This window comes from Hyalella azteca, unplaced genomic scaffold (genome assembly GCF_000764305.2).
Source record: "Hyalella azteca isolate HAZT.00-mixed unplaced genomic scaffold, Hazt_2.0.2 contig936, whole genome shotgun sequence".
Classification (NCBI taxonomy): Eukaryota; Metazoa; Arthropoda; class Malacostraca; order Amphipoda; family Hyalellidae; genus Hyalella; species Hyalella azteca.
This window is the reverse complement of record NW_025931269.1, coordinates 14,418-28,863: the sequence shown is the minus strand read 5'-3', so window position 1 is coordinate 28,863 and position 14,446 is coordinate 14,418. Positions and strand designations below refer to the sequence as shown.

Genomic DNA, 14,446 nt, shown 5'->3' with positions numbered 1-14,446 from the left:
CGCCGCACCAACACAGAACGACGACCTCATCAATGCCACCGACTTGTCACCGCCGTTGATGACGAACTCCAACAACAACACAGCTTAAAACCAGAGATAAACTGTTGTAAAATTATGACAATACGATATTACTTAGAAATTCCCTTCCTCTAATTTCTTAGTGTGTTCTGTATAAATTGTCCTTTTATTCTATTAAGATCACTGATTGGCTCCATCGCTTATCAAAAGAAATTTAATGAGAAAAACTGTTTTCACTTCCAGGAAATTTTCTGCGTTCAATAATACAGAATTTCTTTGTTACTTGTATTTTTAAGGCAGATGGCCGAAGTAAGAGCCGTGCAGTTTTTTTATATTAAGGACTGCAACACACACAGATTTTGTTGGATCGGTACTATATACCAATAACAAAGTATTTTCAGCCTATTCAAAGTTTGTACGGAAAATATCACAAAGTATTCAGCACTATAAATTAGCATACTGTAATAACTTTCTCACAAATATATATATATATATATATAGCACTAGACCTTATCAGTATTATAAGCACTATAAACTACAACATCTAGAGTATAGGAATAGCTAGCGTACATGCCCCCTATCAAGTTGCATGAATGCAGTCATTGATGAAGATAGTTCAGTATGTGGCATCACCCATACATGAGGTCCTGACCTAAATCCTGACCTCAAATTCTACGTCTTACATCATATCCGAAGTAAGAGCCGTGCAGTTTTTTTATATTAAGGACTGCAACACACACAGATTTTGTTGGATCGGTACTATATACCAATAACAAAGTATTTTCAGCCTATTCAAAGTTTGTACGGAAAATATCACAAAGTATTCAGCACTATAAATTAGCATACTGTAATAACTTTCTCACAAATATATATATATATATATATAGCACTAGACCTTATCAGTATTATAAGCACTATAAACTACAACATCTAGAGTATAGGAATAGCTAGCGTACATGCCCCCTATCAAGTTGCATGAATGCAGTCATTGATGAAGATAGTTCAGTATGTGGCATCACCCATACATGAGGTCCTGACCTAAATCCTGACCTCAAATTCTACATCTTACATCATAAATGAACTTAAGAAAATTTTTTTGTATTACTCTTATGTAACACAAAGTTCGAGCCGAGAAGCAACATATATGTTCTTAAACCTGTCATTAAAAGTTATTTGTATATATGGGTGTTAATCTTTACAAGGACGACGGCGAGCCATTTTCCCCTTTTCAGTCTTTACCAAAACCTGAGTAAATGTTAACAATCCTTCCGTTCAGCTCCTTCACAAAGCATGAATGATGATGAATAAGCTTAATATTTAAACATATATATAGTTCTATAATTCATCTTAGGATGATTCGTCTTCAGTGAAATACTTTTAGTCCGTTAGCTTTTGGCTGACAGCTAACAATGATTAATGTTCGTGACTACTTGCATGCAGCTTAAGAATTATTATTCAGAGAAACCATCAATGCGTTGAATAAATGAAATGTCTTCACTGGCAGAGTCATTCAACTACAATGAAAAACTCTTCGGTCTCTCTTGAATATTTCGATATTCATAAGCAGACTGCTGAGTATCAATAATTATTATTTCAAATGTTCGCTATTTTACATCCTCTAATTGTCTAAATGTATCTATATTAGATATTGTAGTATTTTTTTGTAGCCTTGGCCTAGATGATGAACGGATATTAATAATGTAGTCGGAATAAGGATGATAATGTTAAAATAATTACTCCTTAAGATAGGTGAGGTTACCATCCATTATATAGCTTTATTCAAATGAAACGATCAACTCATAAACTTATCACTAATAAAATTTCTCACCTATTCCATAGCAGATAAAAACTTGTACAGTTAAAATCGCTCCGCCTAAAATGAAAAACTTCCATCCAGTTTTATTTAATTTTCACCACCTATTATGGCTCTACATGTACTGTATAGGTGCGTTAATTTAGAATATTTCCGTTCCATCAAAGATCAATGTTGATTTGAAGCATCTATTAGAAGTTTGAGGGTCAGTCCTGTAACGGGAACCTTCATGGTTTTCTTCGTAATACCTTAATTTTATTTTTACCATATGTGTTTTTTTTTTGTCAAGACGTTCAAAAAATTATGTTTTATGTAAATGAGAATAGTGAAAACAGAGGATATTAGGTCGTAAGTTGTTTATATGCTTGTCATACTCATATATTTTGTGTAGATATTTTAGAGACATTTTTAGCGGCAGATTTTTGTCTTGCCGAGGAAGTTTAACTTATTTTTGAAATTTATATATTTCAGTAGTCTGAAAATTAGTCTGGAACGTTAGAATAAGTCTCAGCAATAGCAGTATATTCTCAGTGTTGTTCACTCGATGGTTAGTAAAGATACACCAGAAAAGATCTTACTTATTCACTGGGCTCATTTGACCGTCCTTTAATATGATCAACTGACTGAACATCGCACAATATAGGGATGATGAGGTTTTATTTTTGTTTAAATGCGTCCCTAGCTGTCGTACCTGACGATGAAGGCGATTCACTTTTCCTGTTACCTGTACGTCCTCATCCCTAAATATACTTGAAATCTTTTCCTACCCTTTTTTTCTGTGGCGCCATATTTTAGAGTAATTCCGTCACTGGAAGTGTTCATCATTTATCAATGTTCACGGGTGGTTATAACTTCTTGTGTGGCGTTGTCCATGCAGAGGCGCGCACACTGCACAGCGGAGGAGCAAAATGACGTACATGCTTACACAATAAAAAACGCACCTCATTGATTAGTCCGCTTAGCTGTTGCCTGGGCATAATGGCATCTCAATCGCCAGTTGCCAAGTGAGTTAGGGCTCATTTTTATTAAGAAAGATGTGTGTATCCCTGTTATATTCTGAACATTATTTTTTATTATTATATTCTTATTTAGAACATTATTTTATATTATAGGTGAAACGACAACAAATTTTTTTCTTACAACTCATATTATGATCTCATTCTTATAACTAAATACTTTCAATTCAATTATATTGTTCTTTAAAGACTCCATTGACTACAGAACTTTAGTTTTCACAAGCGTATTTATGAAACTTATTTGAAATGTTAGGGACTTTTTCATCCCCATACTACCATAAATAATCAGGGTTCCTAAATTACCTGCCGAATCCACTTCTATTCATTATGTCATTTCAAAGACTCCATTGATTACAGAAGTTTTATTTTTCACATGAGTATTTATGAAACGTTTCTGAAATGATATGGAAACTATCATTCCTATATTCATATAATGGGGATTCACAAATTATCCACCGAATCCATTTATTGTCATTTAATTTGGAATGAATGGACACAATTTTTACCTTCATTTTCACGGTACTTGTAGACTGCAGCTGTGGAAGAACGTTCCAAAGACGTCAAACCGAGCGTTGGGTTTTATTAATGGCACATGCCAAAGTTCTGAAAATCCTGCCTCTCTGACTTATAGAAATAAAGTAGTTCCCGCTTCTAAATAACAAACATTTTCTAAGAGTCATGAGACATTAGAAAACTAAAGATGGGAAACAAAATCATTCAGAAGCCCTGTTTTGTTTTCAGTGTTATCGTCCTTTGTCCGACTGTGCGGACCAGTCAATGTTAGGCACTGCATGGGAGACCAGGCTCGACAGATTCATATATTTCATGTAGTGCGGAGCAGTGGTCGATTCAATTAGTCTTACGTAATGAGCCTCTATGTACATTGTTGCGTGTTGTCCCAATAAACGTTGACTAGTGTTATATAGGAATCAGTACCTGCAGCAGCGCCATACTCATCGGTTATTTAGTTAGTATCCTTAAAATTCTACTTACAAACCTGGTTCTCTATCCCTTGTTTTGATTTAATGTTGTGTCAATTTTCCTTTTTTTTATTGCATACACATAAAAATTGCACATAAAAATATTTGCAAAGGCTTTCACGAGGTTTTCTGGCTGTCCAATGGCCCTCTTGATATTAAGCCAATATTCTACAACAGATACGTTGATGAAATTTTTTAATTTTTATGCGAACTTCTCACGTTAAGCTCTTCTTCGATTACCAAAATTCGCAACATAAATCCCCCAAATTTACCATGAAACTGGAATCTAACAATAGCCTATCCATCCTCGATTACAATATTACTAAATCTACTGGCCGTTTCCAAATTTCTGTGTTTCGAAAATCGACTTTCACAGGTCTCAGTACCAGCTTTTTTAGCTTCTGCTCGTTTCGATTTAAGATTAATGGGATTCAAAAATTTTTACATCGGGGCTTTCGCATTTGTTCTACTTAAAATATTCTGCACGCTGAATTCGAATTTTTACGCAATATCTTTTCGCTTAATGGATATCCGACTAAACTCGTGTTTACCCAAATAAAGAAATTCATGTCCAAGCGTTACAATGAGGTTGCTTCCCAGCGCGACACTAGGAATGTTGTTTATTGCTCTTTTCCATATTTCGGCCCTGTATCCGAACATTTCGGCCCTGCATCGTCAAGGGGGCTAAAACTTTTGTTTTCCAAGTATTTCGTAAACGTTATTCTTCGTATTTTATTGGTCAACAATTTTAAAATCGTTTCTTTTTTAGGTACAAAGATACCCTGTCTATGCCTATGCGAGCGTCCCTAGTTTATAAATACAGTTGTGCACGATGTGCATCTGCGTACTTCGGGATGACGTCTCGCAATCTTTATTCTAGGGTCGCAGAACATAGGTACAGGAGTTGTAGAACTGGTCACTTGGTCACTTATTATCGCGCCCCCCTCATTCGGCTGTACGTGCTCACGCCGAGCAGTGCGATGTTCCAATTTCTGATAGTGACTTCAAGGTTTTAGCTTCCACGTCCGGTGTTTCTGATTTGCGCATTTTAGAATCATTGTATATTTCAAACATAGGCCTAGTTTAAATTTAGCTTTTAGTTCTTACCCGCTTGAAATTGTAAATAGATAGGTGTTTCCGCTTAGTTTTTTTTTGTAATCTTGACTGTACTAATTACTGATTTATCTGTGTTTTAGAACTTTCAAACTGACGATAGAGCTGGACTCCCGAAAAGTTTTCTTTGAAGATACTAGTATGAATTTTTGTGGAGTATTCTTTGCTTCTAAGTTTTTAGTGAATTTGTGATTCATGCAAACGAGTGATATTATTAATTCAAATCGATATATTGAGTTTGACCCATCCCCCCGAACAATGCATACAAATTGACTACGATAAATTACTTAAATTTATTTTGCTTTGCTTAATCACCGACACGCAAGGAAAAGTTCCCGTGAGACCTGCCGGGCACCGCTCTTTTATTCATCAGTATAAGATAAATTCTCCCTCATACTAAGCCGCTCTCTTATTCATCAGTTTTAGTTATTCATACCGTGCCCTCTTTTATTCATCAGTACAAGTTTCTCCTCAAACCACGCCGCTCTTTTATTCGTCAGTATGAGTTCTTTCTCGATCATACCGTGCCGCTCTTTTCATCAGTATAATTTCTTCCTCATACCGTACCGCTTTTTTCATCAGTATATGTTCCTCCTCATACCGTACCGCTCTTTAATTCATTAATGTAAGTTCTACCTCAAACCGTGCCGCTCTTTTATTCGTCAGTATAAGTTCCTCCTCATACCGTGCCGCTCTTTTCATCAGTATAAGTTCCTCTTCATACCGTGCCGCTCTTTTCATCAGTATAAGTTCTTCCTCATACCGTACCGCTTTTTTCATCAGTATAAGTTCCTCCTCATACCATACCGTTCTTTAATTCATAAATGAAAGTTCTTCCTCATACCGTGCCAGTCTCTTATTCAGCAGTATGAGTTCTTCGTCATACTTTGCCGCGCTAAACGATCACATCGCCAGCAGGGCCACAAAGAAACGGCGATCATTGCTCTAAATAAATCAAGCTGTAATGAATGAGTAGCCTGTGTGTCGTTTGAATCATCTTAAATTGTTCTTTTAAAGTTTGTATAGAAATATTCATGTCTCACTGTCGTGTCCGATGGAGTTTTAAACTCTAATAGCTTTCTAAGTGGTCATACCTGGAAGTAGATTTGTAAGTGTCCATTTATATTTGCTTTTTCGTTTTCTCCTCTACGAGTATTTCAATTTTCCAAAATTTATGTTGATGGTATACAGACTGTTCTACTTATTTTATTAGGTTAAACTTATCTTATATAGATGCAGGGCCTAACAAAGTGAGAAGTTAAATGGAATGGTGTGCTTGCTGCCTGGCCAGGTTGCGTGCAAACTGAAGCGGTGCGCTCGAGTTCGTAAGTTCGGACAATGATGATTAAAACATGCAAGGCGAGTCGAGCGTGAATTTGTTCATAGTTACTACCAAGGTGCCGACGCAACAACTGCTACCTTCTCCCTGTACCTTGCAACGTTTAGTGTAGCGCAGCACACAGAAAATTACTCATTTTTATATTTCAGCATTGACCAAGGAAGTCTTTTGAATTCTAGTAAATCAAAGAAGCAGTGCGAGGCTCGGATTCACTTCTACAGAGACTTGAATTTCTATTGGCCACATTTTCCGTTAGCAATGGTGAAACTCGTGGGAGATGCACTTAAAGTTAGCATAACTGCTTTAAAATTTTTTGGGTTTTATTTAGAGCATAGGAACGTAGATGCAATTTTAGCTGCTGATCCAGCTTTGTCACACCCGTATACTGCCGACGAGCATCCAAGCCTTGAGAGCGTCCCGAGCGTCTCACCTGAAGTTGAAGAAACTCGCACCAACAGAAACGAGGAATACAGACCAACGTCAACACTGATTCGCGTTAAAAAAACTGTATGGTACATTTTCATTAACTGCATTTATCTTAGCTGCTGTGCGTATTTCTTCTTCTCACGCGATTACTCTAAGCTCACGCTCACGGAGATATTCGACAACGCTTATCATCTTGTTGCTCCTGTTATGGTTGTTTTTTCTATAATAAAATGCAAGTGGAGTCATAATTCGTTCAATAAACTTTTCAGCGTGCTACGTTTAATATCCGACTCTGATCATTCCCCTGCAGAACGTTGGTACAACTCATCAAATTCGCCACTTCTCATTGGTTTAGTGTTCTCGCGACTTCTGATTTTCTATTATTTAGCTCGCGTCTTTATTGATTGGCGCAAAGACCTTGGACCAACCGTATGGAACTTCATCGATTCACTCTTGTTTATAATACTATTTGTCTTTTCCTTCATCCTGATTTTCACTTTCAATTTCTTCGTTGGAATACTCACCAAAAAGTTTAAGAAAATTTCTTCATGTCTAGTTGCTTCTGTGACGGAAAGTCCTGCATCCTCCTCGCAGTCCGCCATTTCAACTTCAAACGCTGATACGACTTCCAGAAATACAAAACTCGCTGAAAATATAAGAGGAATTGAAGAACAAATTCTTCAGATAGACGAAGCAGTGGGGCTGATAACGGATGTTTATTCTTGGATTCTTATCTTCATGTCTGTTTGGTATCTCTCGGATCTCCTTTTTGGCATTTACTTGTTGATGACGAGTCTGCAGAAGGGAAATCTGGACGTGTTGCTGCACCTGATCGTGATCAGCGAGGCGCTGTGCCTGCTCTTCCTCATCCACAACCCAGCCGACGCTCTGTCTGACGCAGTGAGTGTCTGCGTTTCACTTGTGTAGTAAATAATATGCAGTCGATCTCGATTAAATTTCAGAGCATTAATTTTAATCGATTAATAAAATACAGAAAATTAGATATAGATTAATGGAGCCGGGTTCCAATGAAAACTGTTTACATTGTTGTATATTTCATATTTCAAATAATACAGTTGTATGCTTGCATTAGCTTACTTGATTATATGTATTTCTACTGTTCTTCTTTTTATTGTAAGTGCATAACGAAACTAAGCCTCTGAACAAAAGTGAATGCAGCTAATTTTAAGCTTATCGATTTAATTTTAATTTTTTTAATAATATAAGGCTGTAATATGTACTTCCATGCAGGAAGAAGACTTCATCGTGAAACTGAGGATGGTTGTTTTTCGTTTGCAAAACGAAGCAGTGTCGAAAGTGAGTGCATCTCCATTTTTGGCATCAATCTATTCAGTTTTTTGGAAGTGACATAATATGGATAAAAATTAAAATTGTTTATAAAATTAAATTTTTTTAAAAATGGTTTACACATTACTCGACAGGTTTTAAAATTGTTTATACATTCCTTAAAACTCTCAGAACATGAGACATTACACGATTTACAGAATTATGCTTATGGTATTCTTTTTATCTTATATATGCTTGATAGACCATTTCAATTTGCATGCGCATGAAAACGCCCAAGATAATTAACGTGATGTACAGCTTTTGACTGTCAAGGCTCACCATCACATCTGAGGCAAATTATCATCTAAAATATGTTTTCTTAACAACATAGTTTGCATCAAGCCTTGGTATATTTTGAATATTTACCTTCTCCTAGGCCCTGCAGCAACAAACCGGACTCTTTTTAGCACTGCAACGGCCCCGCAAGTTGACTCTCGGTAATTTCGGCAACATCGGACGAAGTTCCTTCTTGAACGTTAGTATACTATACTCTGCCCATGCAGCAAAATTCATGCCCCTAAACTGAATTTTGCTTCGTTCGCAAAATAATCCGAAAGTTCCTCCTTCAGTTGGGTTAGAAATAGAACATCTCACAAAATCTATTTGTTTTATAATTGTTCGTAATCGGATCAGATTTTCCTCGCAAATGTATCAGAAACACCACCTGTGAGTTTCTTTCAATACGTGTGTTGTGATCTCTGTTCGATATTTCCTTGTATTCGTTATATGTTGTCTAACGTGCTTTGTGACAGCTTCCCGTTATTCTTGGACGTAGGCCTCCCTGTTGACTAACGCGATCAAAATTTCAGTTTATCGTCAATTCTTCAGGAGATTAAACTGCTTTTACGACCGTGCTCAAGTTGTCGTACATGATATGACCTTCTGTATGTTGCGAACTGTTCCCGGTATTCCTGGTAGACACAGCGACGTGTATTCTTTCATACGTGTACGATTTTACGTGCAATGTGAACTCTTCCCGTTATTCCTTGCAGACGGTGGCATTCATGTTATCGTACGTGGTGGTGACCATCCAGTTCCGTGACCCCACGAAGGAAGAGTGATGATACTTCATCGCCTCCTGCAACATCGCATCACTCGTTCGTTTTCATAGATTGGAAGTTTTATGATGATACTTCATTCATCTCCCTCATTTTATAAAAAAGGATTTGCTTAGAGCCAAACACCAGTATTTTGAGAAGTATTTATGAAATACTCTAATTTTTGTACCATCGATAGATTGAGAATCTTCAATTTTTGTCAATATTTTCACACGTAAGCATATCATATCACCTCCCGGCCACGGTTGATTTGCAGTAAATCTCATGAACTTCGTGCGATGCTAATACAAAGCAAGACTCGTTGCTGGATGTCGCGAGGACGGGTCGATGTAGCAAACATTTACCCTGACGAGTGAATGTTAGTCCGTCCTTATTCCTGAAATTGCACATGGAATCGTAAAATGTTACTCCCTATACTTAACTGTACTGCAACATGTCACAGACCTGACTTCTTTCCAGACTTCTTCTTCCAGACTTCTTTTGATTTCTCAATTTAATTGCATTGTTTTGTGTCGTTCGGTTAATTTATTTATTCATTTTTGTCTATACTCGGGAATTTTTTGTTATAATTATATCCTGCTGGAACTTCAGCATTAACTGATGTCACACCACTTTGCATATTCACCCTTTGTCATGATGCTGCACTAGACATGCGTTAATGGAATGGGAATTATTTTCTAAAATTCGAACGTACATGCCAGGTAAGTGCGTTAATTTTTCCAAAACTCAGAAGTGAATATGGAAACAAGATGTAACTGAGTACACTAGCTGTGTATGGAATTTCATACAACATTGTTACTGAGGAAAACAATGAAAATTACAAGGAAAAATTTTCACGATTTATGTAGTCAAATAATAAATCAAAATTAGGGAAAATCAATTAAATATTTCAATCAATGCTAAGACAAAATTTCTTCCCTGCAAACCATAAAATCGCGTGACTTGACTGTGCAGGATTTTGTTCGTCTCTCATCAATTTCTAAAGAGAGTATATTATTTTTGTTCCCTTGTGACTTGTACAATTGCAGGTACTCTTTGAAATTAAGAAAAACATAGCGGTATATTCCCCGACTTTGAATTTATAATTCAAACATTTTGTTCAACTCACAGTGGAACCAGCGTTATTACTGCACAATTAAACAGTTCGGCCTAGACTTGCCAATTAAACGTGTTCCAATCAATTGGAACATAACAATTAAAAGCACACAATAATTTCAGTCGTTTTCGGATCTTCAAGCATGCATGATCAATAAAAAGAATCCTGTTCATGGCTACGTAAACTCGAGTACTCGGTAACCCAAATCATTGATGTTAATGCTACCATACTATCACTCATACAAAAATTATATTGTTTAGTCCAAAAGATCTAATTACAGATCTAACTTTTTTCAGAGACTTTATCATTAAATTATATCGGCACGAAAACACTTGCACGCAAAACCTGTAGGTTAAACTGTCAACGGTTCTACGTGTGAGAGTGTAATAACACCATTTTATGTTAACGATTTATGTACTATCATAGAATTAATTCCATTTCATTCACATATATTATATTTAACCGGCTGCCTTTAATAGAATTGAACGTTTTCTATAGTGTAGTTCTTTTCCTATCAATTCCTCTGCTGGTGGACTTTCTCCTGGCTGCGTCATCCAAACCTATCTCAGTTTACGTTCCTAGGAGCTCAAATTATTTAAATTCCACAAAATGCAATCAATTCAGATTACATTTTTCACACATTTTCTCTCTCAGTGTTAATAAATACAGTTAATGATCAAACTAAATATATTAACGATGAAATTTAATGTTACAACGCTTGCTAGAAATCAATGCTGAATTTCTTATTGCTTGGTTATCCTAACTACATCCAACACTGTTATTGTTGTGGAACTGAAGGAGAGCAGCGTATGAAAAAAGCAATCACAGAGGCAGACTACATTTATTTACAGCCACTTTTCACAATTATCATATTCATCTCGATGTTAGAAACCAAATTAATTTAAAATCAAAATATACACGAGTTATATGTGCAATGGATTGGTTAATGCATAGAGAGTAGTGTTCACAATTCTTCCTTTCAGAATTTAAATTTCAGTTTCACATCCAATCAGGGAATCCAATTAAAAATAACCTCTCCTTCAGAAACTTATCTGCCGTTGCCTTTGGTCGTGATGAACGCGGATTGTAACGTCGTACAAGCGTTTAGTTCACAAAATATTAGTCTGGATATAGCGAGACGTTATGAACGAGTTTTGAGTTTATAAAGGACGATTAAAAACAACCGCATCTACAAGCATTACATGCACGGATAAATTACTGCACGCTGGATAAATCTAAACATGCAGCCAGTTGTGACTTCTAAAATGTTTCTCAGCAGGACATGGTAAAAAAGCACTATATCAACAGGGCTGATGGTGATCATAGGGCTGATGGTTATCAGGGCTGATGGTGATAGCCCTGTATCAACAGGGCTGATGGTGATCACGGCTGATGGTGATAGCACTATATCAACAGGGCTGATGGTGATCATTTATTGCGGATGACGGTGGAGTTCTCTTGAAGTGCCGAGTCATATGAGAGGTTCCCAGCGGCGGGGACTTGGATAATCACCACCACATACGAGAACATGAACGCCAGCGTCTGCAAACATACAGATAACGCAGCGATATTTGCATTCAACTTTTTAGCAAAATCTATTGATGAATGCTGATTGATTGAACCGAGAAATTTATACATACCAATCGTCAGCATCTGCCTGCCGACAAAAAAGTCTGTTTGATCACACTTGAAGCTAACAGGAGAAAGTTAATTTATTATGCTAGTATTTCATGACAAAACATCGAAACTTAATGGGTTAATTACTAATTGCTCTTTATTTGTGGTCCATCCTGCTTCTTAAATATTGGAACAATCCAAGACGGTTTGAATAGAAATAATGAATAATCGAAGACATATAACGTATAAACGAACACGTTTGATATCGTGTGCTACCTCGCTAAAATTGAAAGCAATCTCTGCGCACATTAAGGCACAATATCACATTTGCTGCAGCATTGAAACCTGCAAATTATTCTTAGACAATGCAAGAAATTTTATTCAGTTTTAATTTGAATTGAAGCAATTAATTACTTTTATTTCAAACATAATGGTGATTTCACTAACATGCGACGAAGTAGAGGAAAAATTTCGTCAGTGGATGCCAATCTGTGCGTCGAAATGATTACGGCAATGAAAGTCATATAAAGTTCATAAAAATGAACTCAAGACGCTTATCTAAAAACATTGAATAGTATTCTATAATTTGTCATTATATAACAAGTTTCATCGAGTTAATACCGAATTTAAACAACTCTAACAATATGTATAACGTTAGGGCCTTCAGACCAACTTTAATTAATGAGCATGCAATGTGCTTACAGTTTTGACATTCATAATGACTGAAATTCACAAGGTGTCCAACTCCTAATCCAAAATATACCTTTACTACAAAATGACTATAATTTGATTTAAAACCAGAAACTTTGCAAGGTTACCAATCGCTTGTCCAAAAACGACCTGAACTTTGCAAGGTGACGCTTCTGACCCCTAATAGACCTTAATTTTGTAAAAGAACAACTCGAGACCTAAGTAGTAAATTTACAAGATGACAAGCACCTGACGATAAAATACCTAAACGTGGCCAATCTACCAGCCTCTTACTTAGAAAGACTTGAACTTTTGAGACAGACCCCCAACCAGCCTATTCTATCATGGTGAAACCAGCCTATCATGGTGAAAACGTCCACTCAGAGGTGCTTCCTCGGCATTATACACTCTCTGGTGTGTCTCGTTCGGCATGCGTGTTATCAGTTTCATTACGGATCGCACACTCACTTACCATTTGAAAATTATTACTTACATAATTTAATATTATTAATTGCTATTTCCTGGAGCTGTTTTTTGCTGGTTTATTTATAAATATGTGGCTTATTCAAACTCGAATAAATACAGAAACATCAAAAGCCTCGCTGCATGGATATCCCAGAATGCTGAAATGTTGTTTTTAGTGGCAGGTACTGTACTCTACGTACTATGTGCCTACTCATCACCTACTGTAATATTCATCAAGCAGTGAATTGTCTATTAATTTAATTAAATATAATGTCACTCCAGCCCAGTTGACTTCGATAATCCACTATGTCGTGTGGGCAGAAGTGTTATTCTGAACTCACGCTTAGGAACGAACTGCGGCCGATGGAGCCGAAGTTGCACAGCGACAGCTTGCGGGGCCTTTGCAGGGCGAGGACCAGGCCAGTGTTAGGCTGGAAATAATCTCATTATAGTTGTTATATAGTCCAATATGACGGAATATGTTTTTGTCCACATTATATCGAAGAAGTACAAGATTTATCTAAATATATTTGTGCAACAAAGGAATCAATGCAAAAATCAACGAATATACAATGACTCATCATTGAATAATTCTTCAACTTTTATGCTCAGCTGCAATAGGATAACTCAATAAAAGCCTCGTTAAATTTTTATGAATATTAAATACCTGCAAGCGCTGGTCATCAGGTAAGCGCTGTATGAACATCCGCAAATTTACTATTAACTTTTCCTCCTGGAAAGCAATGTGGGTTACGTGTTTAAATGAAACGTTAATAATTCAACCCTGGGTAATCATCTAGAATTGAATACGTTCCATTTATTCAATTTCTCGGAATTCGATGGGGAGGAGAAAGTTACAATTTTTTCTAAACACGTATATTATGTTGTCGTACACCCAAATATACACAATATTTTAACCTCATATATACATAATTTTATAACCACCCACCGCATCTGTGAGCTCGTCGCCAGGGTTATGCATCAATAGCAAGAAGCAGAGAGCCTCAGTAATGTAGACTACATACTGAGTTATGTCACGTCCACCGTTCTGTTTGGTTATCGCCAGGTAGTAAATTGAAAAGAAAAGGTCAAAAAGGTAACTAACGGACAGAAGAATAAGAATCCACGAATACAAGCGAATTACCCAGCAGGCATCCGACGTTGAAACAACGTTGATTATTGGTTGATTTCAGGTTGAAATGTTGAACAACCAAAATTAAACGTCATATCAACGTTGAAATCTGACCAACACTAGAAGGGACGTAAAATAGTAGCAACATCGATTCAACGTTGCATTGTAACGTCAGTACGACGTTGCATGAAAGATGTTGCTTCAATTTTCATTCTAAACCTCCTTTCACCCCGATCTCAATATCGTAATGCGTAGTTGATTCAACGTTGATTCAACCACCGAATGCCTGCTGGGTAAAAGCTCGATCGCTTGGTCGATCAACAGCAGCTGGTGTTC

The 14,446-nt window shown here is 36.7% G+C and overlaps 1 protein-coding gene across 1 annotated transcript; it reads left to right on the top strand.

Annotated features, from left to right (window-relative positions):
• The first annotated feature begins 6,762 nt into the window (after nucleotides 1-6,762).
• Nucleotides 6,763-9,113, top strand: LOC125178120. The gene is made up of 4 exons (XM_047881171.1): nucleotides 6,763-7,605; nucleotides 7,957-8,022; nucleotides 8,429-8,527; nucleotides 9,045-9,113. Exons 1-4 carry the CDS (start codon nucleotides 6,913-6,915, stop codon nucleotides 9,111-9,113), a joined length of 927 nt encoding a protein of 308 aa, XP_047737127.1. The 5' UTR covers nucleotides 6,763-6,912.
• The last annotated feature ends 5,333 nt before the right edge of the window (nucleotides 9,114-14,446 follow it).

Excerpts from the sequence above, each read along its gene's own strand:
- LOC125178120 (XM_047881171.1), top strand. The coding sequence starts at position 6,913 with ATGGTTGTTTTTTCTATAATAAAATGCAAGTGGAGTCATAATTCGTTC. Across the intron at positions 7,606-7,956 it reads CCGACGCTCTGTCTGACGCA|GAAGAAGACTTCATCGTGAA; the intron begins GTGAGTGTCTGC and ends ACTTCCATGCAG. Across the intron at positions 8,528-9,044 it reads GACGAAGTTCCTTCTTGAAC|ACGGTGGCATTCATGTTATC; the intron begins GTTAGTATACTA and ends TATTCCTTGCAG.